Source organism: Xiphias gladius, chromosome 5 (genome assembly GCF_016859285.1).
Source record: "Xiphias gladius isolate SHS-SW01 ecotype Sanya breed wild chromosome 5, ASM1685928v1, whole genome shotgun sequence".
Classification (NCBI taxonomy): domain Eukaryota; kingdom Metazoa; phylum Chordata; class Actinopteri; order Istiophoriformes; family Xiphiidae; genus Xiphias; species Xiphias gladius.
This window is the reverse complement of record NC_053404.1, coordinates 18,741,788-18,769,637: the sequence shown is the minus strand read 5'-3', so window position 1 is coordinate 18,769,637 and position 27,850 is coordinate 18,741,788. Positions and strand designations below refer to the sequence as shown.

General features: G+C 44.8%; 1 protein-coding gene across 2 annotated transcripts; it reads right to left on the bottom strand.

Moving 5' to 3' along the window:
• Positions 1 to 1,440: 1,440 nt before the first annotated feature.
• On the bottom strand, positions 1,441 to 26,065 carry map3k15 (mitogen-activated protein kinase kinase kinase 15). 2 transcript variants are annotated; one of them, XM_040127423.1, is made up of 30 exons: positions 25,430 to 26,065; positions 23,416 to 23,555; positions 23,118 to 23,141; positions 22,608 to 22,685; positions 21,214 to 21,407; positions 20,186 to 20,354; positions 19,918 to 20,024; positions 18,489 to 18,659; positions 18,283 to 18,395; positions 17,766 to 17,925; positions 16,666 to 16,816; positions 16,444 to 16,551; positions 15,809 to 15,858; positions 15,539 to 15,634; positions 15,286 to 15,373; positions 15,011 to 15,144; positions 14,545 to 14,672; positions 12,698 to 12,828; positions 11,773 to 11,878; positions 9,590 to 9,747; positions 9,141 to 9,324; positions 8,716 to 8,893; positions 7,781 to 7,955; positions 6,868 to 7,053; positions 6,253 to 6,358; positions 5,813 to 6,053; positions 3,707 to 3,819; positions 3,509 to 3,615; positions 3,301 to 3,377; positions 1,441 to 2,381 (listed from the first exon to the last, which is right to left on the bottom strand). In XM_040127423.1, exons 1-30 carry the CDS (start codon positions 25,752 to 25,754, stop codon positions 2,288 to 2,290), a joined length of 4,092 nt encoding a protein of 1,363 aa, XP_039983357.1. In that variant the 5' UTR covers positions 25,755 to 26,065; the 3' UTR covers positions 1,441 to 2,287. The 2 variants fall into 2 exon arrangements, with proteins under 2 accessions (XP_039983357.1, XP_039983358.1); XM_040127424.1 differs by lacking the exon at positions 22,608 to 22,685.
• Between the last annotated feature and the right edge of the window lie 1,785 nt (positions 26,066 to 27,850).

Here is a 27,850-nt window from a genome sequence, read left to right as displayed (position 1 = left end):
AGGCTCTGAAAAGATCCCTGTCAGCGGCCATATGCGTTAGAGAAGGTATCAGCCACTTACGTTGATGCACGTTGCTCTGGAAAAATACATCAGCTCATTGTGTAAAATAAATGTAAATGCATTCAACTATCTGTTGTCTTTTATCATGGCAGAGAGAAGACAGGTCTTTCACCTACTGTATGCTACAGTAGGTCAGTAGGTTTGTGATCCCTTATCTCACCTGTACTTTCGGTTTACTGCTAATTGGCAATTGTTAGCATGGAAACATGCTAAACTAATCCCTTGAACATGGTAAAAACAATATATATCTGCTAAACGTTAGCATGTCTGTGTAGATTTTCGGTCATTCGGGTCATGGTTAATCAAGAGGGATCGAATCACGGGCAACTGGACTTGGCTGTGGCCACTTGAAGACATTTCACCTTTCACCCAAGAGGCCTCTTCATTTCCGGCTGGGCGGTGGGGAGTCCCAGGTATTTAACCCCTGTGGGGTCGTTATCAAGGCCACTGATGTCACTTGGTTTCTTAGTGCTCCTGGGCTGTTGTAGCGACAGCTGTTAAGAGTCGTTGGAGTCACGCGGGGCCAAGTGTGAATGGTCACTAAATCTCACGAAAAAGCACAGCATCGTAGGTGGGGGATGAGTGGTAGTCATAGGCCTCCTCCTCCTCTGTTGCGGGATGGTTTCTCTAATCGAACGTAGATGGCCTCTTTCGCTCCTCAAGTCGCACTTGGCCTCAGGTGACTCCGATGACTAAGTAGTTTGGCTCAGCAGGTAGTTTACTCAGATCTTTGATCAAAAACCGTCTTACCGTCGAGACTGGAAGGCAGCCAAATAACAATAATAAAATCTGCAGAGCCGAGAGAGGAAGTGACAGTAGGTAAGAGGTCGTGCTGTACACAATTAGGCAAACAGGTCTCAGGCAGGTAAAAGGCCTACGGGTAGCAGATAAAAGGAGTGTGGAATAGGCTAAGACGCTCAGGTATGAAGGTAGTTTATACAATCCGACAAAGATCAGCAGTGACGTGAGGTGTGTGTGGGCTGCCCCTTTGACTCTGAGGTCACTCTGTCTCTTCACTTTCTCTGCGAGACTCTGCGGGGGCCTCTGTGTTGTCCTTAAAGACTATGTCAGAAGGCCAAAAAATGAAAATGACAACGGGCGTCGGTATGATTAGGCATGTGTTCGCAAATATGCGGTAGGTGTATGTCGGGACATGAAAAATTTACGTCACAAAAGTGAAAGTGTCATATTTAATTTTGTCTTCAGTTCTTACTATTCTTACTAAACACAGCCCACATAAATAGCTCAGTGACAGGTGACAACAGTTCCATTATTTCCGGGTTTATTGCAGTTGTAAAGCAACCAGGAAACAGACAAGCACATACGTACATATAATAGTCGGAATAAAAAAAAAAAAAACAACAACATTTAAATACAAGTACACACAGAGGAGAAAATAACAGCTACTTAAATAAGAATATAAAGGAAATCTTACACAACTAATAAATAACATGCGTACAAATATAAAGGCAGTGATGGGCTGGCGGTCATGATCTGTGCATGTTTCAATAAATCATCTCAGTGTGGCTACATTATTTTTATCTTACAAAAGTTAAGGCACTAGGCTTTAGCTGACACAGACTAGGGCAGTAGATAGTACCTGCATTCGCTTGTGTATCCCCCTTTGCACAGTTTTGGAATAATTATTACAAATGGAATTCCAATCAAATAATCAAACCATTTATAGAACCTTTTCAAATCCCTTCTGCAGCATAATCAGCGAGTTTAGAGCAGTTCTGAGCGATGCAATTTTGAAAAGTTTTTAATGGAGTTTTTGAAATACTTTTTTCTTGACTGTAAAAACCTGAGTTCTCCGTGAAGAAACGAGCCACAAACATTTTACGGTCACCTTTCAAGTCCACAGCTGGCATTTCATACATAAAAGGAAGGAAATGGGGGATTCCTTGTTTATCAAGATGCATTTTTCTTAGAAAATCCTCAAGCAAAAGTACATATTGTGGCGCAAATACACATTTAAGTGCACATAAAGATACATAAAGTAGTGCCTGCACTGAAGCGCTTTGGTCTGGTAAAGTCTGACTCTGTAGGGAGATGCACAGATGAGCAGAGACTCAGTCAGTCCTGTGCGTACGACGCGGAGGCTACAACATGAAAAGGCACAGCGGAGGAAGAGAGGAGAAAGAGGCGGCCATGCAGGGCTGGTAGTGTGTGGATGTGCGTGTTTCTGCAAAACAGAGTCCTCCAGAGTTGTAGTCCATGCGCCTCATCACGCGTCGTCTTCCGAGCGCCCGTCGCTCGTCAGCCTCTCTCGCTCTCGGTGCCGCTGGATGGCTCGCCAGATGCGGCAGAGGACTCCACCCCTGAGGGGAGAGACGGGTCAATCTTGGCTGTTTAATATTGGATGGTATAACATTTTTGTGCAGTAGAAGATAAAATAAACTGTTGCCGCCTCGACTTGGAGAAAAACAACTTCATCTACTCTCGGAAGCTGATTTGATTCATTTCGTCTTACTTTCAAAGTCTGGTTTCATTCTTTTTTTTTTCTTCGAAAGACTTTATCGATCAGTGAATCGGAATCTGAGGCTGGACCCTCAAACGTGAGTATGAGACGGCGGGAGGACTGATAAAATTCCTCATGACATCACGCTTCGCATATGACACAAGGATGTCTCATGTGGAAAGCGCAGAGAAAACTGACAACGCAATACCTGCCTGATGGCACAACAAAATGCAAAGCAGCACAAAAAAAACTATTTACATTTCCGTCAGTGTTTTGCTTTCCAATATCTGGCATGCTTTTTTTTTCAATTGACCTTGTCGAGTAAACATTTTGTGGGTTTCTTCCCAGGACACCTTGGAGGCTAGGAATTGCGGACGGTTTCTGCTGAGACCTTTCACGGCCCTGCAAGCCCTTGAACACGAATCTGCGAGCTGTGTGCCACGGTAAAAACACACCAGACCCCTTAAGAGCATGCTGATTTTGCGGTGGGATAGACTGAAACCATGTTGACCTGGGAAGACTGCGCCTTGAGATGCATGAACCGAAAATGGCCATTTGATAATTAACGTAACCTTAGAGAACTCAAAGCAATCGCAAAAGGTCCGTGTCAAGCAGGCAACAATGCCACTTTAAACCTTTAAATTCTGTATATATCGTACTATGCATATAAAATCATTTAAAGAATAATAACTTTGACCCCATCAGCCTCAGGGTAGCGTAATTTGATGTTCCTCTCTGTCATTTTGTGACGGGATACACGGATATGAAAGAGTAGATACCGTAGACGTAGACAGCGGAGGTCATCTTTGGTAACGTCGTTGAGAATGTCGGTCAGTGTGTATTCCTCCAGCACAAACTATGATAGAAAGCGTATAGAAAGTGTAAGCCATTAGTTTACGATCACACTTTACACCGTGTCATGTGGTGGTGGTCAGAAGCAGAAGAAGAGGCTGTGGACGGATGCTCGAAAGCCCACAGACGCTCAACCTTGTCTACGGTGTCGGCATCCGCCCCCTGCTCTTTCAGCCAATCAGTGAGCTGCTTGTCCGGCTCGTGGTCCGCTGGGACGTGGAAGATGGAGGGCGGCGACATGTCTGAGGAAAACGAACAAACAAACAAACTGAGATTTAGAGAAGAAGAGGACGTACGAGACTAATCAGTCCGTTGGCCAATCAGTGTGTCTACCTGGTGGCCTGTGTCTGACTCTGACCAGCTCCAGGTCGTGCGTTCTCTGCTGCAGCGTGGCCTTCAGGACCTGCTGGTACTCCTTCTCCTTCTGCAGCAGCTCCTCCAGGAGCCTACGGGGGGGAGGGGACACCACAGCAACAGTCACGTCCGTTGCAGTAAGCACTAGATCTCAGAGACATACAGCACGTTTCCGGGGTTTCATGCTGAAGGTGATGGTTCAGAAGGGGAAAAAAACTGCAGCTTCAAGTTAATGTTTTTAGTAAAAAAAAGTACATAATGCAGATAAATATAAGGCAAAGAAATGCGGGTAAATATAGGGGGATACAAATATCCAAAAATATGACTAAAACATCTAGAAATATCAGTATTATGTTGCTGTAAAGAACAGACAGAGTCAGGGCCTACTTCTGTTAAAATCCGCTCCAGGAAACCTACAAAAGTCGCTCATTTGAAAACCACTCGGAGTAATAGTTTATTTACTTAAATGTGGCCAGAGTGAAAAACCCATTCGTAACCCTGACGAAAAACCACTTTACTATACATACCGTACCCCAGCAATCTACAATCCCCCCAATTCCTCCGATTCAGTGACACTTTCCAAGTTAGTGGTCGTCTTTTTCTAAGTCACAAAGCTTCTTCAAAACCAACTCGATTATAACATCATCATTGTTTCGTCTAAATCAGCAGAACCGCTGCCGACGCTGTTAGGCTTCCCCTTTCAAATACAACGCGTCAGTAAAACTCTAAACTGTAATCTGAACAAAAGCGTCTACTGTTCTGTTTTTACCTCATTTTTCACTCTGGGGCTTTGAAAGCAGCGCTCTCTCGACAGCTTCCCGCCGAGGCAATTTTTGTGTCCCTCTCCCTCCTCTAACGGAGTCAGGGATCAGCTCAGTGCCGGCTGCTTTTGGGGTGTAGTCTCGGTGGTGTTCTGCGCCGCCGGTTCTTACAGCATAGGTACGTTAAGCCATTCTTCGCTTTTAGTTTTCCGTTCAGTCCCGCCGACATGAATACTGCAGGGGCGTTCTAGGCAGTGAACAACTAAAGAGGTGTCGCTGGCAATGAATCCTTTGATTCTCCCACGTTATCATAATGTTTGGGTTGGCAAGACAACGAGCGGTCTTGAAATCTGAAAGTGATTATGGAGGGAGTACCTGCTGCATGTTAGGTCCAGTTGTTGGGGTATGTTTTGCAATAAATCATCTACATCTATTAGTCCACTTAGCCCTAAGCGCCACTGATGTGACAGTACTTGGTCACATATTCTTCTCAAATGCAGAAATGGACCTTGAGGTATGTTGCTCTAGGTTTTCCCAGTTCTCTGTTCTCAGTAAGTTGCGGCGTTTTTGCTGAGACATCTTAACAATAATTTTCCCAAAGTTTTAAACCAGAGGGACGGATAGATTCTCTTGTGCAGGCCATTAACGCTGCCTTTTCTAAATGTTGAATAATCTCTATGAGCTTTTGTATTGCACTGTATAAATATCCAACGTGCTAAATCTAACTTCAGTGAGACTTTTACCTTATAAAAGGTGTAATAATACATTCTATATTTCAGGTTTCTCATCAATAATGATAACATTTAGGTATTAAATGTTATCATTAATGATGAGAAACATCTTAGTGGTTAGATATGGCGACAGTAAGGTCGTACCGTGGGGGTTTGTCGCTTGCTGTCTACTGTTCTGGTAGCTCTGCCATCGTCCTGCGGGTTTCAGAGACAACCATCTATCGCACGCATCCCTGGAGCTGTGGCAGTCATTACATGCTTGCATGCATGTGTCTTTGCAGGTTTGGGTGTGTGTGTGTGTGTGTGTTGTATGTGCACATTCTCTTCATTTTTTCCACTTCCAGACATGGATATGAATGTAATTTCTTCATCACTGTTTCCATTGACACGATGTGAGATTCTGCCTGGAGCAATATTTCTGTGTGGGCGAGTGCGTCTGTGGGAATGGATGTGTCGAAATCTTTGAATGGCCCTTCCTCACCTCGGTTAAACCACAGCAAAAGAAAAATGGAAATCACCACCTTTCACCACCTTTCACCACCTGTCGCCACAAAAAGCGGTGCCGAAAGTGCTTAATGTGTGTGTTTGCGCACCTGTTGGTCTCCTGTTTGAGTCGTCCCAGCTGTGCTCCCAGCTGATGATGAGGGCGCTGGTGGTCCTGGGAGTGGGCGGAGTTTAGCGTGCTGACCGCAGAGTGGCTGGGGTCGGCCGTCGTCCCCGCGTCGTCAGCGTGAGGCGCTAAAACGGGGCCAAACTCCGCTTCCTCCTCATCCACCTCGTCCTCCTTCTCTGCTCCCTCGCACTCTGACGCCGGGCCGAAGTGGGTCTGTAGCTCTGTCGTTTGAGAGTTTACAGGCCGTGGCATATCAGTGTAAATCAATTCTAACTGCTGGAATTTCTTGTGACATGATATGAACATTTGGCCCTAACGTCTAGCTTCAATTTGCAGAGGAAGGACAGTAAACTGACACATCCAAAGTGTCGCACGTGTCCACCAGATGGTGCCAAAGGCCCGGGCGATCCGAGCACCCACCTGGTATCAGGATGGTGATGGCCGCCTGCACCGCCCGGCGGATGATGTTATCCATGGCAAACATCCAGTGGGGTTTAATGTGATGATTCCTCAGGACCTTGTTCACCTGAGAACGCCACAACACGAACAGACAAGGGCAGATATTTAGACTTTGAACTCTAAACACAGACCTGACGTTACATACTCATTAAAGTTAATTTGACACACTGCATCTGGATAAGTCCAGATCCGCTCCTCTGTGTGTAATCCCATGTAACCCACGACTTGAGACATATTGGGGTGGAAAACATACGTCATTCCTGGCATTTTTGTTCGGAATTCATTCATTCGCTGGAGTTAAATCTGAAATATTTTGTCCTAACGTTAAAAATGAAAGTCGACAGTCAATATGTCCCGGGATTTATTTTCATTTTGGATGAACGTGAACCATTCTACCAGGTGCAGTTTTGAATTCTAACTGATATAAAAGAGAAACAATAAAAACTTTGTAACACAAATTTGATCATCATTGATTAATAAAGGCCAGAGCCCTTGTACAGTACTTATGCCTGCATATATTGCAACGCCTGATCTTGTATGCGATTTTCCAACTGTGTAGAGTGTGTGCGTGCTGACCGAGTCCTGGAAGCCGAAGAGCACCAGCTGGATCTGGTTGATGGAGGTGGAGTCGAAGTCCAGGTCCAGCTTGAGCTTGGAGATGGTGGCCGCCATGACGCGCCTCTCTGGGGAATGGATGAAGTCTCGAAGGATGCAGATGATCTGCTTGATGTGATCGACAGACAGCTGGAGCTCCTCGCTGCCCTATACATACAGGCACACAAGTACACACACTTCAAAAGTTACACGATACTGTATTACAGAGGGCAAACTACAAATTTAAACACACTGCGCATCCGGCATACAGATAAACTCTCAGGTACAACTACTAGTAGTACTACAGATTTAGAGTCTCTGCATTGAAAATGTGTTGTTAAAGCTCTTAAAGCATCGGACCTTTGCGCCCCCCGGTGTCGGTATCAGAAAACACACTGTGGCTGACAGCAATGCAGGCTCATTTTTCTTACCCGGGAAGGCCCCGGAATTGGATTTTTTTTTTTTTACGGTGAACATGACAAGTGGACTTTACTACCACTTAAAAACCCCCCCACCTGAATCGATGCCCAAGCCAATGTGAACTTGCAGAAGCTGCCAACAGGAACATGGCGTGGAAATGTCCCAAACCTGTGCCTCATGCAAGTCACCTGATTGTTATTTTAATACATCTATGCATTTCACTAATTTGCTTGTGTGGGCTTTAAATTTTGAACCTTCTGTTCGGGGTTTTTCAGACTAGACTCCAGGTCGAGCTGGTCAGCGTGTAGCAAACAGACCATTGCAAAGGAATTTATTGTTATTGATTATTTATAATGCATCTGGCCCCTCGGGATGAGTAGGACCCATCATATCATTTTAAGGAACCAAACGAGCGCCTCTTCCTCTCTCACAAACCCACAGGGACCCAGACACACAAACACACACACACACACACCTGGATGTGGTTCTCCTTGAGGTTGGAGATGACCTTTTCCTGGTCGTCGTTGAGGACCTTGTACAGAATGGCCCGTCTCTCGCTGTCCTTCTTCAGCAGGAACAGGCCGCCGTCCCTGTCCTCGGGGGAGGGGGGGGCGCTGCGGTCCTCCGACACCGAACCCTCGTCTGGCACGCTGCAGCACACGCGCGCACACATGCGCGCACAGAGTGATCTCACGGCAATATAAAGGCCAGGCGACGGGTGCACACATGATTTACGACGGCGTGACATGCCGTCCGGTTTATTTACAGATACAAGCCTCTCCTGGCTACTTTGTGTGCCCAGGAAAGTGCAGAGGCAGCATGAGTCAGCGCCGCAGGGCGCGCACGTGCGTACACACGCGGGGGGTTGTCCGTGCACGTGCAGAGGCGCGCGCGGCGGTCGCGTGCGTGCTCGGCCGCCAGCCGAAGCCCATAAAGTGATCAGACCTCATTATATCAGTGTTGTAAAAGGCAGCGGAGCACGCCGTGAGCACAACGAGGCCACCTGCCAGCCGGGCACGCACACACACACACGCGAGTGCAGACGCGTGCACATTCATTCACATCTTTTCACAGGATCTGTACCGTGGCAGCAGGATTTTTGTCTGCAGTAACACATCGTTTTAATATTGTAAGAGTAAGAGTGATCCGGTGTTTTTGCATTCAGAATAAGCCTTTCTTTTACAAGAGGGATATTCTAATGTCATCCAAATAGATTCTGCTCGGTTAACACCAGTGTTAGAGTCAGTAAAGATCCTTTTTTCGTGCCATTTAAGCAAAGCGGTAGCAGGTGAGACAAATAAGATCTGAGGTATGTATGAATTCAGAGCCCCACCTCTGAAGTTTGGATCACAAAGTCCTGTAAAATCTATAAACTTGACTCGCTGACTGCCCGTTAACACACATACACACCTGAGGTAGTTGGAATTGGGGGGTTTGAGCAGATTCTCGGAGCCGGAGCTTTTCTTTTTCTGGAAGAAAACGTCGTGCTTGGAGTCGCAGTCTGGGCTCACGGAGCCGTGTTCGCTGCTGCTGCTGCCGGTGGCCTCGCACTGCATCTGCACCGGCAGGGAAACGTTGTGGATGTAGTCTGCAAACAACAGACACGTGTGGAAAACAACCGTGAGCGGCCGAAGACTCGAGTTTCACAGGAAAGCTCCCTGAGGAAAAAAATGCCATACCACAACCCACGCATTTTTGTTCAACCTTTAATCATACTTCTCATATCGGGTTACAAAATCGTGCCTGTAGCCTGAACACTGAGCACCTGTACCCAAAAGATTTTTAAAAACAGTAGGTTTCATATTGTGCATGCATTGTAAAGCACGCCTGTGAACCTGATGGCTTGAAGGCGATCTTGCTCTTCTTGCCCTTGGTGTTGTGCCGGACAAACGTGTCCCTGAGCAGGTCTGAGGCGATGGCTCTCTTGTGAGGGTCGGGCTCGAAGCAGCGCAGGATGAACGACTTGGCCTCCAGGGACAAGGACTCGGGGATCTCTGGGTGGATCTTGAACATACCCACCTGTAACGCACAGCCAACAGAGCCACACGAGACTGAACAGGGACACACAAAATACTCAAACTCATCAAAACCACGGTCCCCTTCCCTTCTGTGTTTTTAACAAAAGATTTAAGGCTTCAAATAGTGAATATTTATTCGAACATATGCGTAACAGACTTCAGATGGGACGGTTGCTTCACTGCTTCACCCTTACCATTTATTCTTTATTCAACAAACAACATCTCTCATGCAAACGCAAATACATGCAAACAGAGTCAGTGCCAACCTTAAACATGGCTGCCTGTGGCTCCCCCAGCTCGTGAAAGGGAGGTTTCCCGGTGGCCATCTCTATGATGGTACACCCCAGGGACCAGATGTCCGCCGGGGCCCCGTACCCTCGAGGGCCCTTATCGATGATTTCCGGCGCCATGTACTGCAGAGTACCTGCAGAGAGAGAGAGAGAGAGAGAGCGCTACATACTAACCTGGGACAACTGTTCCTACCGGATAAAGAGGGGCATTTGACTCATTCACAGTCGGTGTCAACAAATCTTTGTTGGACCGGAACCAAGATTCGAAAATGTGCCTTTTCTGGACAGGTAGTAAAAGTTGGCCTGTGTTATCTAAAAGGCTGATTAGAAACCCGGGTTTGACCTCACCGGAGGCCTTATTCCAAAAAGACAGGAACTGAAACTGAGGTATACCTGGTCTACTTTTAAACATAGACCCTGACCTTACAGTTTGCATTTGAAATCCAGATCACATCTGGGTAAAACTGCTCTGTACAAAAAAATCGAATTTCTGCTACAAAAATTCAACATCATAGCTCATTTTGAAAAAGACGGAAGACATGAGATTAGAGTTAGTTTAGTCCTGACAGGTGAGTTAAGAAGAACCTGCTTATTATGTTTTATTTTACCTTTAAGTATTTTGTCTGCAGCCGTCAATTCTGAGCAGATTTGTCATTTGTGCTCTGCTCTAAATGCTGATGTTGAACAGAGAGAGAGAGACGGAGAGAGAGCTATAAAAAGAGAGTCAGAGGAGAGAAAGGGAAGCAGCAGAGGAGAAACAGATAAAGACACACACACACACACACACACACACACACACACACACACACACACACACACACTCACGTACACACACCTGCTAATGAAAGGTAAACACCCTTCTGCCTCCGCTTGATTAGCTAATCTAATTACACATCTCGCTGGCTGCTGGAGAAGTCCAGATGGCCAATGAATGTGCACGTCCGTGAGTGTGCGCACACACTTTCGCGCGCGCCCGTGTGTCTGAGTGTTTCCATAGAGGCTGATAGAGGCTCTTGACATTTTGAGGGTCATTTGATATTTACACTCATAGCTTGAGACTGCGGCGTGTCTATGACTCCATTTATGCGGCCCAGACCGAATTACAGACTGTTTATGTACGACAGCACTTTGTTAAGCTGGGACTTGTCTGTGCAGTCCTAGTGAGTCATTACAGAAGCAGTTCATCCACTTTGTTTTAGACAAGTTGTTTAGTGAAGCTTCATGTGGTGGTATACAGTGTTATTTTTTGCGATAATTTAGTTTTTATGTTAAAAAAAAGAGTAAAAATGTTATAATTTTGATCTTAATCATTTTGTCTTAAAACCACAGATTTTCTTCAGGGGTTCACGCCTTAAAGTTCCCCAGTAGAATGAAAAATCCAGTGTGTTTCCATCCACCGGTTTTTATGCGTATTTTTAATTTGCACATAAAAAAAAACAAACCTGAGTGGAAACGCTGAAAATTCTACTACATCTCAAAAATCGCAGAAAAGTTTTTATGCTTGGCTGAGGTGGAAAGCCTGGCGTATTGACAGAAGCAAAAATTAGTGCGACGGAAACAGACTTGGCGCATAAATCACGAGGCACCTGAAGCATTTGACTTAAAATACTGGCAGACGGGAACAGATCTGTGTGGAGCGATGAACGAAATGCAAAGTTCCTCAGAGAAATACATGAAACAAGCACCGACGCCACATTTCCATCACGTTTTCTACATTGTTGTCCACCAGTTTGCTTGAGGTTGCTTTTTTTTTTTTTAAATTACGGCATCTTGTCGACCCCTCTTCTTCGGCAATGGTTTAATGGTACCCGACTGGAAAATTAGCACCACCAGCTGTTTATCTCAACGGAGCAGTTTATAATATTTGCCTAACCGTAGTTAAAATTTGTGCTACATTTGGCTGGAAACCTAGCTGTTATTATGTTGCTAATACGTTGGCGCTCCATGGTTGTACCATCATTCACGAAATTCTTACAAAGACAAGTTCATGAAACCCTTACAACTGATTCAAAGAAGATGTTGGAGTCCATTTTTATTTAAATCTGTGATCCGGTGATTCTGCGACATGTCAGGTACAAATAAAATGCACGTGTGTTTTTTGTGTACAAGGTGGACAACAGTGGAACTTATTGCAGGAGGAATTAGCGGGATTAAGTTACCGGTGAATGTTTCCGTACAGGGGTTGACTCCTGCCAAACGCTTGGAGGTACCAAAGTCTGAGATCTTCAGGACGCCACTGTACGTGTTCACCAAGACATTATCACCCTGATGGAGAAACCAGACAGAAAGAGAAAAAGAGGATTTATACACAGTACTGTGGGCAAGATTAATTCACATGAAGTTAACATCTAAAACTGTTCATCTTCATTTTTAGCCTTGAAGAAACTTTACATGCAATATCTGCAATAATAAATGATGTTGATACATATGCAATGGTTTTTGAATGCTGCACCTTTACAGGAGCCTCACACGTATGTGGTTTCAAGCGTAGGGCAGGAAAAACAAAGGTGTAACTACGTTAATGGTGTTTCTATTCCAGTGATCATCCACGAGAGTCATGGGGCCTAACTGACCTTTTTTTTTTTTTCACAGCAGACATTTTGACATTTCGTAACTGGCAACAGCGGGTAAAGCACAGGCGTTATCAATAGCATTAATGGTGTTTGTGTTGTTATTAAGTGGTTTTGCTTGTTGCCCTTCAGAACAAAGTTTTGGACCTTGCTGTGAAGTTTTATTTTGTGCTCGTCTTTGCGAGCAGAAGATTTCCTGCTAGGATTTAAACTGGGTAAATCTACAGGGTTTTTTTTTTTAGCATATATGTATATACAGGGGAAAAAAATGTAGTAGCATATGTTTAAATAAGTCAGGAAAGGAGAAAAGTAAATAAACAGGAAATTAAAAAGATAAGACTCCTTTTAAAATGGCTTTCGGAAGTACTATAGTTTGTATTAAAAAGATAAGACCAGAAACAAGCCATGTGTATGTTTTTAGAGATTTTGTTAGAAGCTTTAGGGAAAAGAAATGAAGGATTCGGAGGCTGTGATACCTTATTATGATCAAAAATGAGAGAGCCCTCCCTTGTACCTTGATATCTCGGTGGACGATCTGGTTCTCGTGCAGGTATCGGAGTCCCTCCAGGATCTGTCTGGTGTAGAAGATTATAGTCGCCTCTTTCAGTGGACCCCATTTAGACCGCAGCAACGCAGACAGGCTTCCTGGAGAGAGGACAGAAGCAGCGTCCAAAACCTTTCATGAAATGGGAAGACGACCAAGCAGTTAGAGAGACCGCCGAGAGGTCACAAGCATCGACTGCTGAAATAGACGGTTTGTCCAATTTCAGCCCTGAATTGTGATTTTAGTTAGTTCGCAATTATTTTCTTGAAAAAGAATATCTGCCTACCTGTTCGGGTATTTTGTGACGCACCAGAGAAAAAAATATCAGCAAATACATAAAATAGAGGGAGAATTATTGAGTTGTTCTGGTGCTTGTTGGGGACATTTTTATGTCCCTCTATTGAAGCTCACATAAATGCCTTATACTGCATTTATTCACTGTATTTCCAACAGCATGCGGACACATGCTTTTGTGTACTTGTCTGGAATTTATTTTTTTAACGGGTTGAGCTGAGCCCCCTTAGTTCCAATTAAAGGGTCCCTATGGAGTTTTTTGACCTTTGTCGGCGCGGTCAGAGAAATGTTTTTGGGAGTGGATCCCCATTTTGTTTTCTTGATGTGCACACCGAAGGGGACACGTATGCATGTGCGCAAGCACACAAGTGACGCGGTACACATTCCCGCCAACGGTTTCACGTTACTCCAGTTATCTATTACAGGTGGCACTTAATCCATGCAGGTAGTGACCGACTGATACAAGCTTTCCCCCTCGAGGCTTACGGTAACAGTAGGCGCTCGCTTCCGAGACCCTTGGGTGCTACGCGCCTGCCCGATACCAGCTCTCGTACATACTCGCTGCCCTCGACACTTACCGTACATGCTGAGCTGTGGCCTGTACACCGACACTAATCGGGATCTTCAGGGTTCACCAGATTTCTTCATGTACCGCAGTCAGACAGTAGACTCAGTGCTTGTTAACCTTTTAGCCTGTGGATACTACTCGTGATTCCTGCTGCTTGTGGTCTTTGGAGAGACTCGCTGCTGCAGTTTGGTTAAGTTTCACAACTTGTAATGCCTGTTGGTGTTAATAATAGTTTTGCATTTTGATTTAAATACTTCTATTGTCTCCAGGTTTCTTTTGTTTTGTTTTTTATTTCTGCTACATGATACAACATACATACAGGCTGTTAGAGTTTTGCTTATTTACTGCAAAAATACACACATAGCGCCAACACAATTATCCCAGTAAGTTAAGTAAAAGAACCTCTTGATTTCATAATTTATCAGCTTAATATTTATGGGGGATAATGAAGCATATTGTTTTATTTCCATATCATGTTAGTGTGCCCTGCACTGAAAGGTGTGCAACGCTCAGTACTCGGGAATACATTTGGAGGTTTATACCGAGGGAAAAAACTCGAACCTCCAAAGTAGTAAAGGCAGGTTAGAATAACCTTTTATTTTTTTTTTTAAAGGGTTTTGGAAATGATTTAAGAGCGGGGAGAGACACTACATTTATACGCAGAGAATTTTGGTGAGTAACACTTAATGTTAAAAAAAAAACCTTGTTTACAAGAAACTCTCCAGGTCACCTTTAAGGGAAATCTTAAAGTTACAACATACAGTGATCTCTTTATTCAACAGGCCGTATAGTGTAATATGCTGTATATAATGTAGGATAATGAGTGAACAGTCTTTTGTTTTATATGGATTTCCAAGTATTAAAAACAAAACATCCATACTCCTGTCTCCCCTACCACACGCCATAACTGTACGACAAAGTATCCACCACCTCTTTCTGTCTTGTACAAACACACCTCCGGGCACTTGTTCCATGAAGATCTTGATGTACCCGTTCTCAGAAACAGAGCCCAAGTACTGAACAATGTTCCTGTGCTTTAGGTACTTGTGAAGGGCGATCTCTTCGTGAAGGGGCTGCGAGTACCTGATTCACAGAAAGAGGGAGAGACAGAGAAAGATTTTTTTCCCCCTTTTCATTTTATTCAAATAGAGTTCGCTAAACACGCGTATTCAGTCCCAGCATCAACCTGCTTCACATTCTTGTATTAATACAAAACTTTCTAGTACGAACAACCCAGCGTTGACGACATTTATTAACACACAGGGTGCAACACTATCTAGCCCTTCTCCCATAATTCAAACATTTGGTGTTAAGTTACTCTCTAAGCTACTGCCGAAAAAACATTCTTTTAACCAGGTTTATCCGGCACAGACTGAACTTTGTGACCAGAAAAACAAGAAAACACACCCGAAAACACCTACCTGCTGTCTCTCTCGGGGATCTCTTTGATGGCGATGCGGACCTGGTTGCTGAGGTCTCTCCCAGCATACACCACTCCATAGGTTCCTCGCCCCAACACCACCCTGTCCCCTGTCTCATTGGTGTCGTACTCATACTATGGCACACATAGACCGACACATGCACATATTCTTAATCCGTAATTGTCGACTGGAGTTGTAAACATAGACGTTTACTGTAAAATAATGTTTTGGCCATATTTACGCCAACACACACAAGCGCACAGACACCCCCTGACCTCCAGTGTATCTCCATCTCCCTCCCCTTCCAGCTCCACAGCATTTCCCGTGCCGTCTGATATCATCTCTTTCACCATCGAACAGAACCTGAAGCACGTAAATACACATGACCCAGACACAGGCACTATAATTACCTCCAGTCCGTGGCCATCGGGTCACATCGTGATACAAACACGCATACGTACTGTACGAACACCAACGCAGACAAACACACACACCTACACAGACACATCTAGAGGTGTGTGTCCTCACCGACCGCACTGCTCCTCAGTGGAGAAGTAGATCTGGAAGTCGTCGGAGTTATCGTGGACGTAGAGGAAGCAGCAACGCTCATCAAACTTACTGATACTGCAGACAGGATGGGTAGAGTAGACCAAAGCTTTGACTAACTTTAATTTAGCTATAACTTGTTCTATTCTTTCTGTGTTTTTATCACATCTCTTGTCGCAATTTAAAAACGTAACTATGTCCTCTTCGGTGTTATAATATATATTTATATTATGTATAATGTAATCTCCATACCTAATGCCTTTTATGGACATTGCAGTGAAGTTCCACTCGTGGATCCCTTTCTGTAATGAAAGTGAAGGTTTTTAATTCTCACAATGTTCCTCAGAATGGTCACGTACTCAACCGGGATCAAAGCCCGAGGACCCACTCAAAGTCTAATTTTTAAAAGAAAATGCTAATTAATGAGCGTTTCCATCCACTGCTGTCATGCGAATATTAGGATGTTGATGCATCCTAATATTCAGATAAACAGCTGATGATGCTAATTCCCCAAACAGGAGCGGTCAAACCTTAAACATTGGAAAACCATGGAGAAAAGTGATGGAAATGTAGCATTTATTTGTTGTTTTATGTAATAATTTGAGTTGCATCTGCCACTATTTTTCGTCCCTTCAGTGGAAGCTTGAGTGATGGTTAAGTAACATGCTTCATGCCTCATTCATTTGCTAAATCTGTTTCCATTGCACTCTCTAGCATTTTTATTTTTTCAATGCTTCAAGTTTTATACAAAATTTTCTGCGTTTTTATGCAGAAATTGAAAATGTGCATAAAAACAGGTGGATGGAAATTGTCAGCGGTGCAATGCAATGAAATGCTGTGGTAAAAGATGGAGAGCGTTAAGTGGACAAGAAGGTAATGTTTTTTACCGTTTCGACAGGAGAAACATGCCAAATAGAGACGTTCTTCTCTTCTGCCTCGTTGTTAATGGACACATAGGAGGGCTGGTAAACCTTTGTCGGCTCCAGGATCAACACCTGTAAAGGAAAGACAAACGGAAAGGTGAAAAGACACGTTAGCATGTTAGCACGTGTCTCTGAATACTGTATCTAATGGTGCGTGTGTCATTTAGTATCTATGTGTGTTTGTACTGGAAACCGCAGACGATTGGTGGTGCGCTGCGTGGCCTCCACAATGATGTCCATCCAGAAGTTGAGTCTCTCCCGCTGAGGGGAATGCTCCACCGTCTGCTTCTTAAACCTCTGGATCAGCTGCAGGTTCTGCACCACCGACCGCAAATACCTGGAAGGAAAAAGCACACAGAGGGAGAGGACTGAGAAAGGGAAACGAAAAAAGATCAGGAAAGTAATACAACTGCTGTATGGACCTCGATCACAAATGGACCTGCAGATTTAACCCACAATCCCAAATCACTGATATAATTATCTAGATTTGAAAGGAAATAAGAACTGTCCAATGGAAACTTTAAACACAAGGTACCATTTTCTAATAAGAAACCCTTCATAGAAATGTTACGTTCTGAAAAATCTTTCTGACTAGTTAAATCATTTGACCACTTCTTTGTAGAAAATGGCTGCAGATGAGCTAGTTCCAAAATCCTTCTATTAACTTAATAACACTTAAAACTGCAGACTTGATCACTTTATAGATGGCAAGAAACCCATGATCGTCAATTAATTAATTACCATTTTAACTGTATTATGACCAAATAGAATGGATACATTTTTTTTTAAACAACCACACAATCCAAAATTAGTTTTTATTATTGGCTTCTGACTGATCTATAAGGCATTGGCATATACTTTATTAAATAAGAATTGAGCCATTAGTCACAGCTTTTAAACCCATTATAAGAAGGTGGCAAAACACAATATGCAACCAAAAAGAGTGGTGGTAACACATCACACAAATAGGAGTCAAAAATTATGGATTTTTCGAACCGGGTTTGATCAGCCAGTCATCATCAAAGCTTCCTTTTAGTCATTTTGTCATCAACTGGTCATTGGTATTTGAAAATGCAAAAAAGTTATTTTGAATAATAACATGTATGTCATTGCATAACTGTGTCTTTTCTCGAAAGTCATTATTCTGTTGAAATACAGTAGATTAAAAAGACAAAAGTACCTTTTTTCAGGCCTTGAAAAGTTCTGGTTGGAATACTTCAAATAGTCCTGATAGCAGAGTTGTACCAGCCTAAAGAAACATGTTTGTTCGAAGTGAATGTCTTTACCAGAGAGGTGGCTTGAGTTTGAAGAGCTTCTCGGCAGCCTGAGTAGCTTTGGGGATGTCGTTAGCTAGCATGCTAACGGTGAAGAACTGGCCCACGTCCCAGTAGTTATTCATTTTTTCCAGGGAACCTTTGCGCCCCAGCAGACTGTTCAACCTCACCCCTAGGACATAAAATTATCAGTAGGGAGATAGTGGGGAAAAATACATTTGCCTAGTTTGGTTCTGTTTTGTTTAAATATTTAACAGTACTTTTGGTAGTTTGGATGCCAATAGCTGCCTAGTTTGAGGTTACTGCATTGGTTTTGCGAACTATTCAGCGCCGTTTCAGCACGTGTTGTTACCCTGAAAATAAAACCGAAGATGGCAGGGGCAAATGAAGCTGATGGAGTAAACCAACGGGCCTTTGAAAGTAACCAACATGTCTGAAAATGCATAACTCTGATGGTTTCCAGCTGGACTCTGGCTTGCGTGTGCTTTGATCAAAAGTCAAAGGAGTGTCAAGTTCGGGATCCTCTCACCTATTTTCCTGAGTTCAATTGAGCTCTCAAACTGTTGGCCAGCAACTATGAGTAGGACGGCCAGATTGATGCCAGAGTATAGAGTAGGCTGCAGCTCAAAACCCTTCCTGTACCTGAAGGTGGAGGGCGACATATAAATTAATACACAGGGGGAAATAATTAGATGTAGACCAGAGCAAAGAAGCATTAATTTTCTGTGATCTCACCACTGTATAGCGTTGTCTCTGTTTTTAGTGTCTTTGCAGTCTGAGTCCAGAAAGATGTCCTTGTATATCCGTCCACAGAGGCAGAACATGTCGGGTGCCGGATGTTCACACGACTGTAACACCTGTAGCATCACTCTCAGAGCCTGCTCCCTGTCACCAGGACTGTTTCTCCTGCACACATATAGATCCAGATGGTGAATTACTCTCTGGAGACATCGTGCACTTAGTCTTGAAGCTCTAATTGTACTTACAGAGTCACATACTGCTCTGCAAAGGCCACAAGGTTGAGAAAATCAGTTTTAAATTTTCAAATGTGCCAGGAAACTGAGTAACAGTTACAGTCCACGCTGATTGAATGTATCTCTGTTTTGCTAGCGACTGCCTGTATAGCTCCTGTTAATATTTCAGGCATATTATGAATCTAAAAAAATAATGATAAAATAGATAAATCATTAATAATATCCACAGTTAAAGACATTTAATTATTTAATGTTAGCTTAATAAATTCCTCTAAAGTCAAAACCTGAGGTAATAGTTACCGCTACTCTGCTAGCTAACGTTAGTTATCATTAGCAAGAGTTTAACGTTGGCTAGTTTAGTTTAGTTATTTTTCTCCGCCATGGCTCGATTTAACTACTGCCTCATTTAGTTATGTGAAGTAATAATCTGAAGTACAAAGATGTGTCTTCATTAATTGGATAATTTTTTGATTAGAGAAGGGAAAAATAAGTAAATGTAAATGTAGTTTTAGCTTTTGCTAAGGGTTTGCTGTGGTTATCTCCCCAATTAGCTTACAAGGGATTTAATTCTCTCCTTCTATAGTTAACTGTCTAGTCGTCTGTCTTTGGGACAATTTTACATGCAGTTTTCACAGAAATTAAAGATTTGTTTGACCTTATATATTCTTATCGTATAACAGATGCCACAAAGTTAGATTATGGTAAATTTCGGCCAAAGGGTTATGGCATTTTGGCTTTGTGAGTCCTCGTCTCATGTCTTAAATTTAAAGGCAAACTTAAAAGTAAGTGTAAATAAACTTTACATCCTCCTTACTGGGTCAGTTCAAGTTCATACAAAACCCATCTTAAAAGGCTTTTTAAAAGTTCTGCACCTGTCCAAAGCACTGCAGAGACTGTGCTCAAAGTAAAGCTGCTGACTCCGAAAATAAATTTTCGTGGAAGGGGAACGAAAGCCTGAATGTCAGCAATGAAATATGAAATGAAAAAAGTAGTCAGGACTTTTCCATCAGAAGAAAACAGGAAAAAGAAAGTCAAGAGGGCCTAAAAAGAACAGGTACTATCTACCTTTCTTGCTCATAAAGGAAGATAATTGGCTCTAGACTAAGGGCTTAAACATTTGGCAGTTAAAGGTCCCTTTTCTACGTATGGGTTCACCTCCACACCTGAGTTGGAATCCAGGTGCTGCGTACCTGTTGAGAGCGAAGGCGTAGTGGAACTGAATCATAGGCTGGGTCGCCAGATCACAAGTCGGCAGCATCTCCAGGGTTTGCACCAGCTTCACCATAGCATCATAGTCCTGGTGGTCAGATAGGGACAAATTCTGTCATGCTTATCATTACTGTTACTGTAAAAAAAAACAACAAAAAAAAAAAAAACGATAAGTTTGTACTTGTACGTGTCTCGTTGATGGTGTTCATGCTGGAGTTTCTGGAAATGCACACCGTGTTGTGCTTGTACCTGTATGTCTCTGTAGGAAAACAGCAGGTTCATGACAATGTCCTGCGTGAGGACCTCCGTGTTGTCGATTCGGAGTTTGATGCGGGAGAGCTCCTTGGCCAGCTCCTCTCCCTGATATTTCTCCCTGGCCTTTCTGATGTCGTTCAGCAGGGTGTCCTTGAAGGAGGCGCTGCGGAAGACAGGCGGCGAGAGGCGAGACAACCGGGTGAGAGAGGAGGAAAGAAAACTCTGTAGGTTTCGGTAGGAGAGACAGATGTGGAGAGAGACACTGAAATGCGAACACACTTGTGAAGAAGAATGAGACAATGCAAGAGGAGGGGAGATCCTGATGGAGAATCCTGATGATAATGATGGAAACTGATTCAATCCAAAGGATTAAAATTTACTGGTATCCTATATTGAGTATTGTATTTTTGACACTCGCAACTCTTAAGCACTGCTGCAAAAGAATTAGCGGGTAATAAGGCTCATTGATGTTACAGATCTTCACCCCAAAATACCCACATTTTCCAAAAGAAGCGGATTCGTTTCGACTCATTTTTAACCAGATTTTTTATACTATGTCCCCAGGTCCATCCAAAAGGTTTTGTGTTTTCTGCTGCAAAGGCACCCAATGGACTGTACAACGGTGTCCTTTTGGAACAGGTCAGCTCAGAAAATGTTTAATACAAAGTTAAGAGAAGACACAAATGACGGCTGATTTGTGTCAGGGTTACGTACGGTAAGTAAAACCAAAACATTGGCTAAACTACAACCTTTCCATAGCACATTACTTTTTTCAACAGTTTTAACCTGGGATTTTTTCTATTATAAATGTTTTAAATGTTCTAAAAACAGTTAAAAAAAAACACAATATGAGCACTTTGTATTTGTTTTTATGGAACCATTTGTATTTACAGTATACAGGGCGGTTCAACACGCAGGCTAAAGATGCATGTCGGGGCAAGCTACCCTCGTGAATCTGATTTTAGTTCAACTCTGGTGGTGGCGAAAAAAAAGTTCCGCGTCCACTCGTGCATGACGCTCACCAGGATGTGACGTGGATGTCCTTCAGCAGGCTGGTGAAGCGGTCGGTCAGGGGAACACAGAGCGGCCCCAGCAGGTTGTCCCAGCTGGGCTGCATGTACTCACTGGCCCTGCGCTGGGCGTCACTCTCACAGCACATATACTCGTGGTTAGGAGTCACTATGTAGGGGATGAAATAGTAGTTTCCACTGGATGCCTGGAAGGAGAAAAGGGAGGAGGATGTTTAGTTTAACAAAGCCGAGGAAAAAAAGAGGACTCAGATCCCTCATAGTGTAAATACAGTATATTACGGCGATATATTGGATAAACACACATGCGGGATATTGATGCCGGGTTGTAAACGGAGTCCAGGCAGGAGGAGGTTGGTGTGATGGAGGGAGTGGGGATTAGAGAGGGCTTAATGAGGAGGATCAGTACACCGCCGAGACCAACACAAGTAATAAGGTTCACTAGGCTGTTAAATACCCACTGCAGCACAAAGTAGTGCACGACAAATACACTCTGCAACTCTATGTTATTGTTCCTCCTGCTTGTACGATCTCTTTTATTTCTTTTTCCTTCCTTTTCCTTTCTGTCCGCTGACAGTCCCCCGTTGTGGATTTGCCTTTCTCGGCAGGACAACACAATTCTTCTTCCACTTCTGTTTTTTTTTAGATTGGCTGGTTGAAAGCGTTTTGAGTCAGTCTGTGGATGTGTATTCTATACTGTCACAAACCCGCTTTCGTCGTTATATTTGGTTATAAGAATGGTACATTTTTTGTGAGGTGTCCCGTCCTATATAACGGGCGAACGAAAACTGAGAGGCAAGCGAGGGAGATGTCAGGCAACCGTAAGTCTCTATACGTCCATGCGCGTTCAACCAGGGGGGTGCAGGGCCGTTTAGGGAAATCTAAGTTATTAAACCAACGAACATAATAACCAATAAACAGACACGGTTGAAAACAGCCTCCTTGGCGAAGGTAAAAAAAAAATCCTTGTTGGCTCCACAGTTGCTCCAAATACTACAACTTTGTACAGAACTTTGGTGAAGACTTTAGGCACGTTTCCCCATTCATCACAAATTATGAGCTCCATTAGTTTTATTAGTTCATAAAAGGGAGGGGGGGGGGGGGGCAGAGCCTGTTTTATGTTCTATTTTCACCCTGATTTATTATTCTTATAAAATTAAGATCCCATCACTATCAAAATTATGTTTTGATGCAGAGTGTCCGCCATGTCCCAAACCCATTTTATCCCTCTTAGGCTTTGTGAGTTGCGCATTGTTAGGGGATTTAATTTGTTATTCACACAATATCCCATGGGGTAGTCAGTGTATTAAGCCCCTCCCCCGTGTTTGTTACTATTATTAGTCTTCGACAGAATCTCCCAGCATGCTTTGGTGCCGCGTGGTACCTACTTTATTGCGCAATCCAGAGCCTCTGTACTCTGGAGGCAACTGAACCCACGGAAAACCTACTGCCGGAGGACGAGTGGCCTACTCCACATACACAGACACATGCGCGCGCACACACACACACACACACACACACACACACACACACACACACACACACACACATAAACACACATGAACACAACACACGTACATTAAAAATCAGAATAGCCACTAATAATGCAGAAGTATATTTCAGGAGCCTGCCACACGTTTTAGCACTTGTCCCTGTGTGTGTGTGTGTGTGTGTGTGTGTGTGTGTGTATGAGAAAGAGAGAGAGAGAGAGTCAGCTTAATCATGTATATATTTATTCCTGCGTGCTTTTGTGTGTGAGGGGACCAGTAGCACTTGTCACGAGTAGTATTCCACAAATAGCACCAGACAGTGTGTGCACATAAATCACACTGAAACACACAAACAGACACACATGAACACACACACACACACACACACACACACACACAGAAACTTACTGTGTTTTTCTGCACCACCATGTCCTGTGGGGAGATAAAACGAAAAGCATGTAAGAATGAGTTCAGACAACAGAAGCACAGCGTGTACTCTCGTGTGTCTTGAGTTGCACGGCCGCATAACTGCTTGAAACAGCCAAGACGCACACACTCACGCTAGTCTGTAAATAATGTAGCGGATGACTTTGTTCTGGGGAGGCGCGGAGGAATGGCATCCACGAACTCGACCCACGGGAGAGTCAAAGAGGTGTGTGTGTGTGTGTGTGTGTGTGTGTGTGTGCGTGCGTGGGTGCGCGCGTACCTTCAGCGACTGGGCGGTGTCGGGGTCGGTGTCGTGGTACAGGATGACGTTGTTGGCCATGTCGAAGCTCTCCCTCACGCCCAGGTGGTAGAACAAGGACGGCTGGCGAAACACGTCGCTCATATCCACTACTGCAATGTCTGGACGGAGGCGGATTAGAAAGACGATGATGACAACAACAGTAACAGGTCTCTGAGGTCGCATTTCGAGTGCCGACGGGAAATCTCTCTCCGGTGCAAAGTTCAGTATTTTTCCAACACTCGCTTCTTGTTGAAAATTGCCTTTACTTCGCCATTTACTTGCATTTCCCAACCACTATGCCATCGGGCGATGATGCTTGGTCGTGTTTGGGGTCAAAGAAACCCCAAAATTCCCTGTTAGACCTCTAAGCTTATAAAACTCCAATAACAGAACCTCGCATAGACTTTTTTTTAGTCTTAGTGCCGCATAAAAACTTCAAACACAGATACAGAGCAAATAAAAATCCATTGTACTTAACCACGTTTTACAGCAAGGGCTCACTGAGGACCCCAAACAAAAGTAACACATCATCTTTGACGAGGGTACCCGATGACAAGTGAAGGAATCCCCAACGTTATTAAAGTTGACTTAGAGGGAACACGAACGTCTGTATCAACATTCCCAGCAAACCATCCGGCAGCTGTTGCGAAATTTCTATAAAAACACAAACATCAACCTCAAGGTGGCGTTAGAGGGAAAAAGTTATCAGAATTCGTCGTCTGGGAACCGTGAATGACTGTACAAAATGTTCTGCCGCTCCATTAAGTCGATGTTGATGTGACGTTTTGGGGGATAAGGGGAAAACTTTGACCTGCTGGGTGGCACTGGATGAAAAGTCAGGGGGACACCAAAGCAATTAGGATTCATCCGCTGGGCACCGTGAACGTCTGCGCAGGACTTCACGGCAACCCCATCCAATAGCTGTTGAGACGTTTCTCTCGAAACCACAGCTGTCAGCCACACGGCGGCGCTGGAGGTAGAAATGTGGGGAACATATTTCAAGCGGTGGACCAACGGACCGAGATTCCATATAATTCGTGCCTTTCGGTGCCAGACCTATCAACAAGCAAAACATATCCTATCCGGCAGACGACGGCTATAGATTTTGTGGCTGGGTTTAGCCCAACCAGTGCGATTCTTCCCTTCAAGCCAGAGCCGCCCGGCCTACGGCGTTCGCTCAAACTAAAACGTCCATCCGAGTCGGTGTCGTCTTCGGCGGCGGCGTGGACGGCATCACACAAGTAGCTGGCATTGAAAGACGTTTCGGAGAGGAGGAGCTCTGGTTTCACTGCCCACCCCCACCCCCCCCCGATCGGAGCGGGGGCCATAAATAAGGGGGGCCGGCTTCTCCGGATGAAGCCAGAGGGAATATTTATTCTGAGCCAGTAGAGTCTTTGGGGTTGTACGGGGTCACATTACTAGTTGTGGTGACGCCAGCGTAAAGCAATGTAAGTAATGTCCTTTTTTTGCAACAGCAGTCACCAGTGAATCCGCGAATCAGCGGTGAAACACGCATAATAAACCACATGAACAGCAGGACACCGTCAGTTATCATTAATTATAAAGGGTGAACCTCGAGCATCGACCGTAAGAAGACGGAGGGTCATCATTAAATGATGGCGACAATGAGCAACGAGCAAAAGTACGAGATAATATTATGGGGCAGTATGATAAAAAAAAAAAATTCAACACTAATGAGTGTAAGTTGTCCGTGAATTGTGCGTGCATGTGGGGAGGCACGTGCTAGTAGTGTGTGAGATAAGATGGCGTGCGTGAGGGTAAGTCTGATTTGTGGCCCCTGCGGCGTCCCGTACAAACTCGTGCGTGCCCCAGAGTTTTCTAGTTTGTTTAAGTTTACGGTTCAAGGTTATCCTCAGGATAGTAATGACATAATAGACTTTTCACAACTATAAGATTTTGTATCTGACCAGCATGGGTTTGGTGTTTGGTGGCGCACGTACGCACACACACGGATACACACACACACACACACCTGCATCGTAGAAACTGTCCAGCACTGATGTTTCCCCAAAGTCCAGCCTCCCGAAGGTGACGGTGGTGAGCAGGGCGCTCTCCGAGTCGCAGGCCCTCTGCAGAGACTGCAGCGCTCCGGACTCCGGGCTGCTGGCCATCACCGCCTTCAGCCCGTCGTTCAGGACGTACACGACCCGCAGGGAGCGCTGCTTGAACGGCGGACTCGGGCTGGCCACCTCGCCCCTCTCCCGGTCCCTGTCCCGGTCCCGCTCCACCACGCTCACCCCCTGGGACGAGTGCTCCCCTCCCATGTCGGCGACCTGCGCGCTCTGCCCCGTTTCCATGGCGAGAACCCCGGGGACTGTTTGTGCCTTTTCACCTTCCTGCTCCGGTTACTTGCCACCTTCTCCCTCCCGCTTAATTCCTTTATCCTGTCTTCTCCTCCGCCCTGTCCTCCGCGCCGCTCGCTAGTTGCGCACCTGTCGTCGCCGGAGAGGAGCGCGTCTGAGTTTGTCCCCCCGCATCCCCGCCTCATTAACTCACATCATCTGCCGATTATCTCGCACCAGGAAGCCCGCTTCCTTCCAGACTGGATCCGACTAGATCCCCGAGAGAGAGGAAGGAGAGAGGGAGGAGAGAGAGAGTAGGCGGGGGGGGGGGGACAAAAAAAAGGCATCCAGGAATTAAGTGATTCTCTTAAATTTGGCTCTCGCCTTCAGCCTAAGTAGGTTGGAGGTTTCCCACGGGGGGAGTGTTTATATTGCAGGACACAACCAGGTCCTGGTCTCAGTGTTAACGTCGAGTCTCTGTCAGGTTGTCTAAATATAAATCTGTGTCCTTCTGGTCCCCTCCCTTACGCGCGCAAAGTTATTCTCAGTAATGTCCCCCTAACAGCAAATGGGTTCTGCAGAGGGATGATATCTACCCCCCCCCCCCATCAGTTATTTATTGCCCAGAATCAAGTCTCACTATCTGGTATGATGCCCATACTTCTGCTCACCGTGCCCCCCCCCCCATTTATTTCCGAACATATCGCCTCAAAATGTCAGATAGCCAAAAAAAAAAAAAAAAAACGTGGAGTAACGTGTTGCAGTTTACACGCTGCACCTGCATCGGGTCAAGGCCACGTCGCCTCGGCGGCGGGGAACTCTCCATTACGCACCGGTGACACGTGCCAATGCCGGACCGGACGGACTGCCAGAGGTCACACTCTGACGGAGGGGACATGTGCTGGCGGGGGCCACCGCGGCCACGGTACAGGCAGGGTTTCGACGTCTCTCACTAGCACCGAATTGCCATTATCGTCCCTTTTCCCCGTTGGTGTGACAGAGTGGTGACAGAAAATAAGCAGGATATTTACAGTAATCACCTCATTTTATCCGGATGAACTAGATAATTGCTTTGCCAGTTGTGATAGGTGAGGATAAAAAAGTTAAATGAGTTAAAAAAAAATAATATCACTGATTTTTGCGAGTAAATGCATCCAGCATAGGTTGCAGCAAACCTATTAGGTGGCGTGGGTGAAAGCACCCTTCAGTAAAAAAAAAAAAGGTGGGGGGGGGGTTGTGTCCCAAATCCAGCTGCCTTGACAGCATCGAATCCGATTCTTTCCTAAAAGTACAGGAACAGAGGCGCTACAACTTTCTGCTCGGGGTCTCCAGCTGTTGGCTCCTGTGCAACTGAATCAAGGCTTTCTAGTGGGAATGCAACACCATGGTTTTCTACCACGTCTCCCTTAAACCTGCAGCAGCTGATTTGTTGTTGTTGTTGTTGTTGTTGTTGTTTCGGCCACTTGGGGGCAGCAGAAAACAACAAAAACCCCAACTCGTGGGGAACTCGTCAGCAAACAGTTGCCTATGTACGCATCCAGCGGTTATGGAGCAACGTTATCCCTGATCCGGAGTCGCGTTTCCATCTCCACCCGATGAACGACTGTCCCTTCAAGCTCTTTTTTCCAACTCCCGACAGAAATATCTGGCTCTCCAGCTGCTAAATGCTCCACGGTGTTCGCCGGCCGGTTTTAGGGACTGTGTCGGGTTCGAAAGGCCCTATGAAGCTCCATAAAACCAAGGGAAGCCGCAGGTTCAGATGGCAATTCTCTGTAGGCTCATCACGACTACACCTTTCCCCGTTGTCATTTCACACATTGCACTTAGAAAAATATCAGTTAGAGCCGCTTTAGATACGTTTTGGATAGCAACGGAGTCGTTGATTTAAAGGGGCGCTTGGCTGATTTTTTTCGAGTGAAGTTCGGTTGACTTGCCACAAGGAGTTCTACGCAGCCTCTGAAAAAAAAAAAAAAACCATTTGCATCCTGTCTCTCAATGTGGCTCTGGATGGTGGAGCAGTTCAAAGTTTGAAAAGACAACTCTTGAATTTCAAGACTTGAAATTTTCATTAGAAAAAAAAACCTCCATTTCAAACTGGAGGCGTGGGGTTT

Excerpts from the sequence above, each read along its gene's own strand:
- map3k15 (XM_040127423.1), bottom strand. The coding sequence starts at position 25,754 with ATGGAAACGGGGCAGAGCGCGCAGGTCGCCGACATGGGAGGGGAGCAC. Across the intron at positions 14,673-15,010 it reads ATCCCCGAGAGAGACAGCAG|GTACTCGCAGCCCCTTCACG; the intron begins GTAGGTGTTTTC and ends TCTGTGAATCAG. Across the intron at positions 9,748-11,772 it reads CTGTACGGAAACATTCACCG|GTACTCTGCAGTACATGGCG; the intron begins GTAACTTAATCC and ends CTCTCTCTGCAG.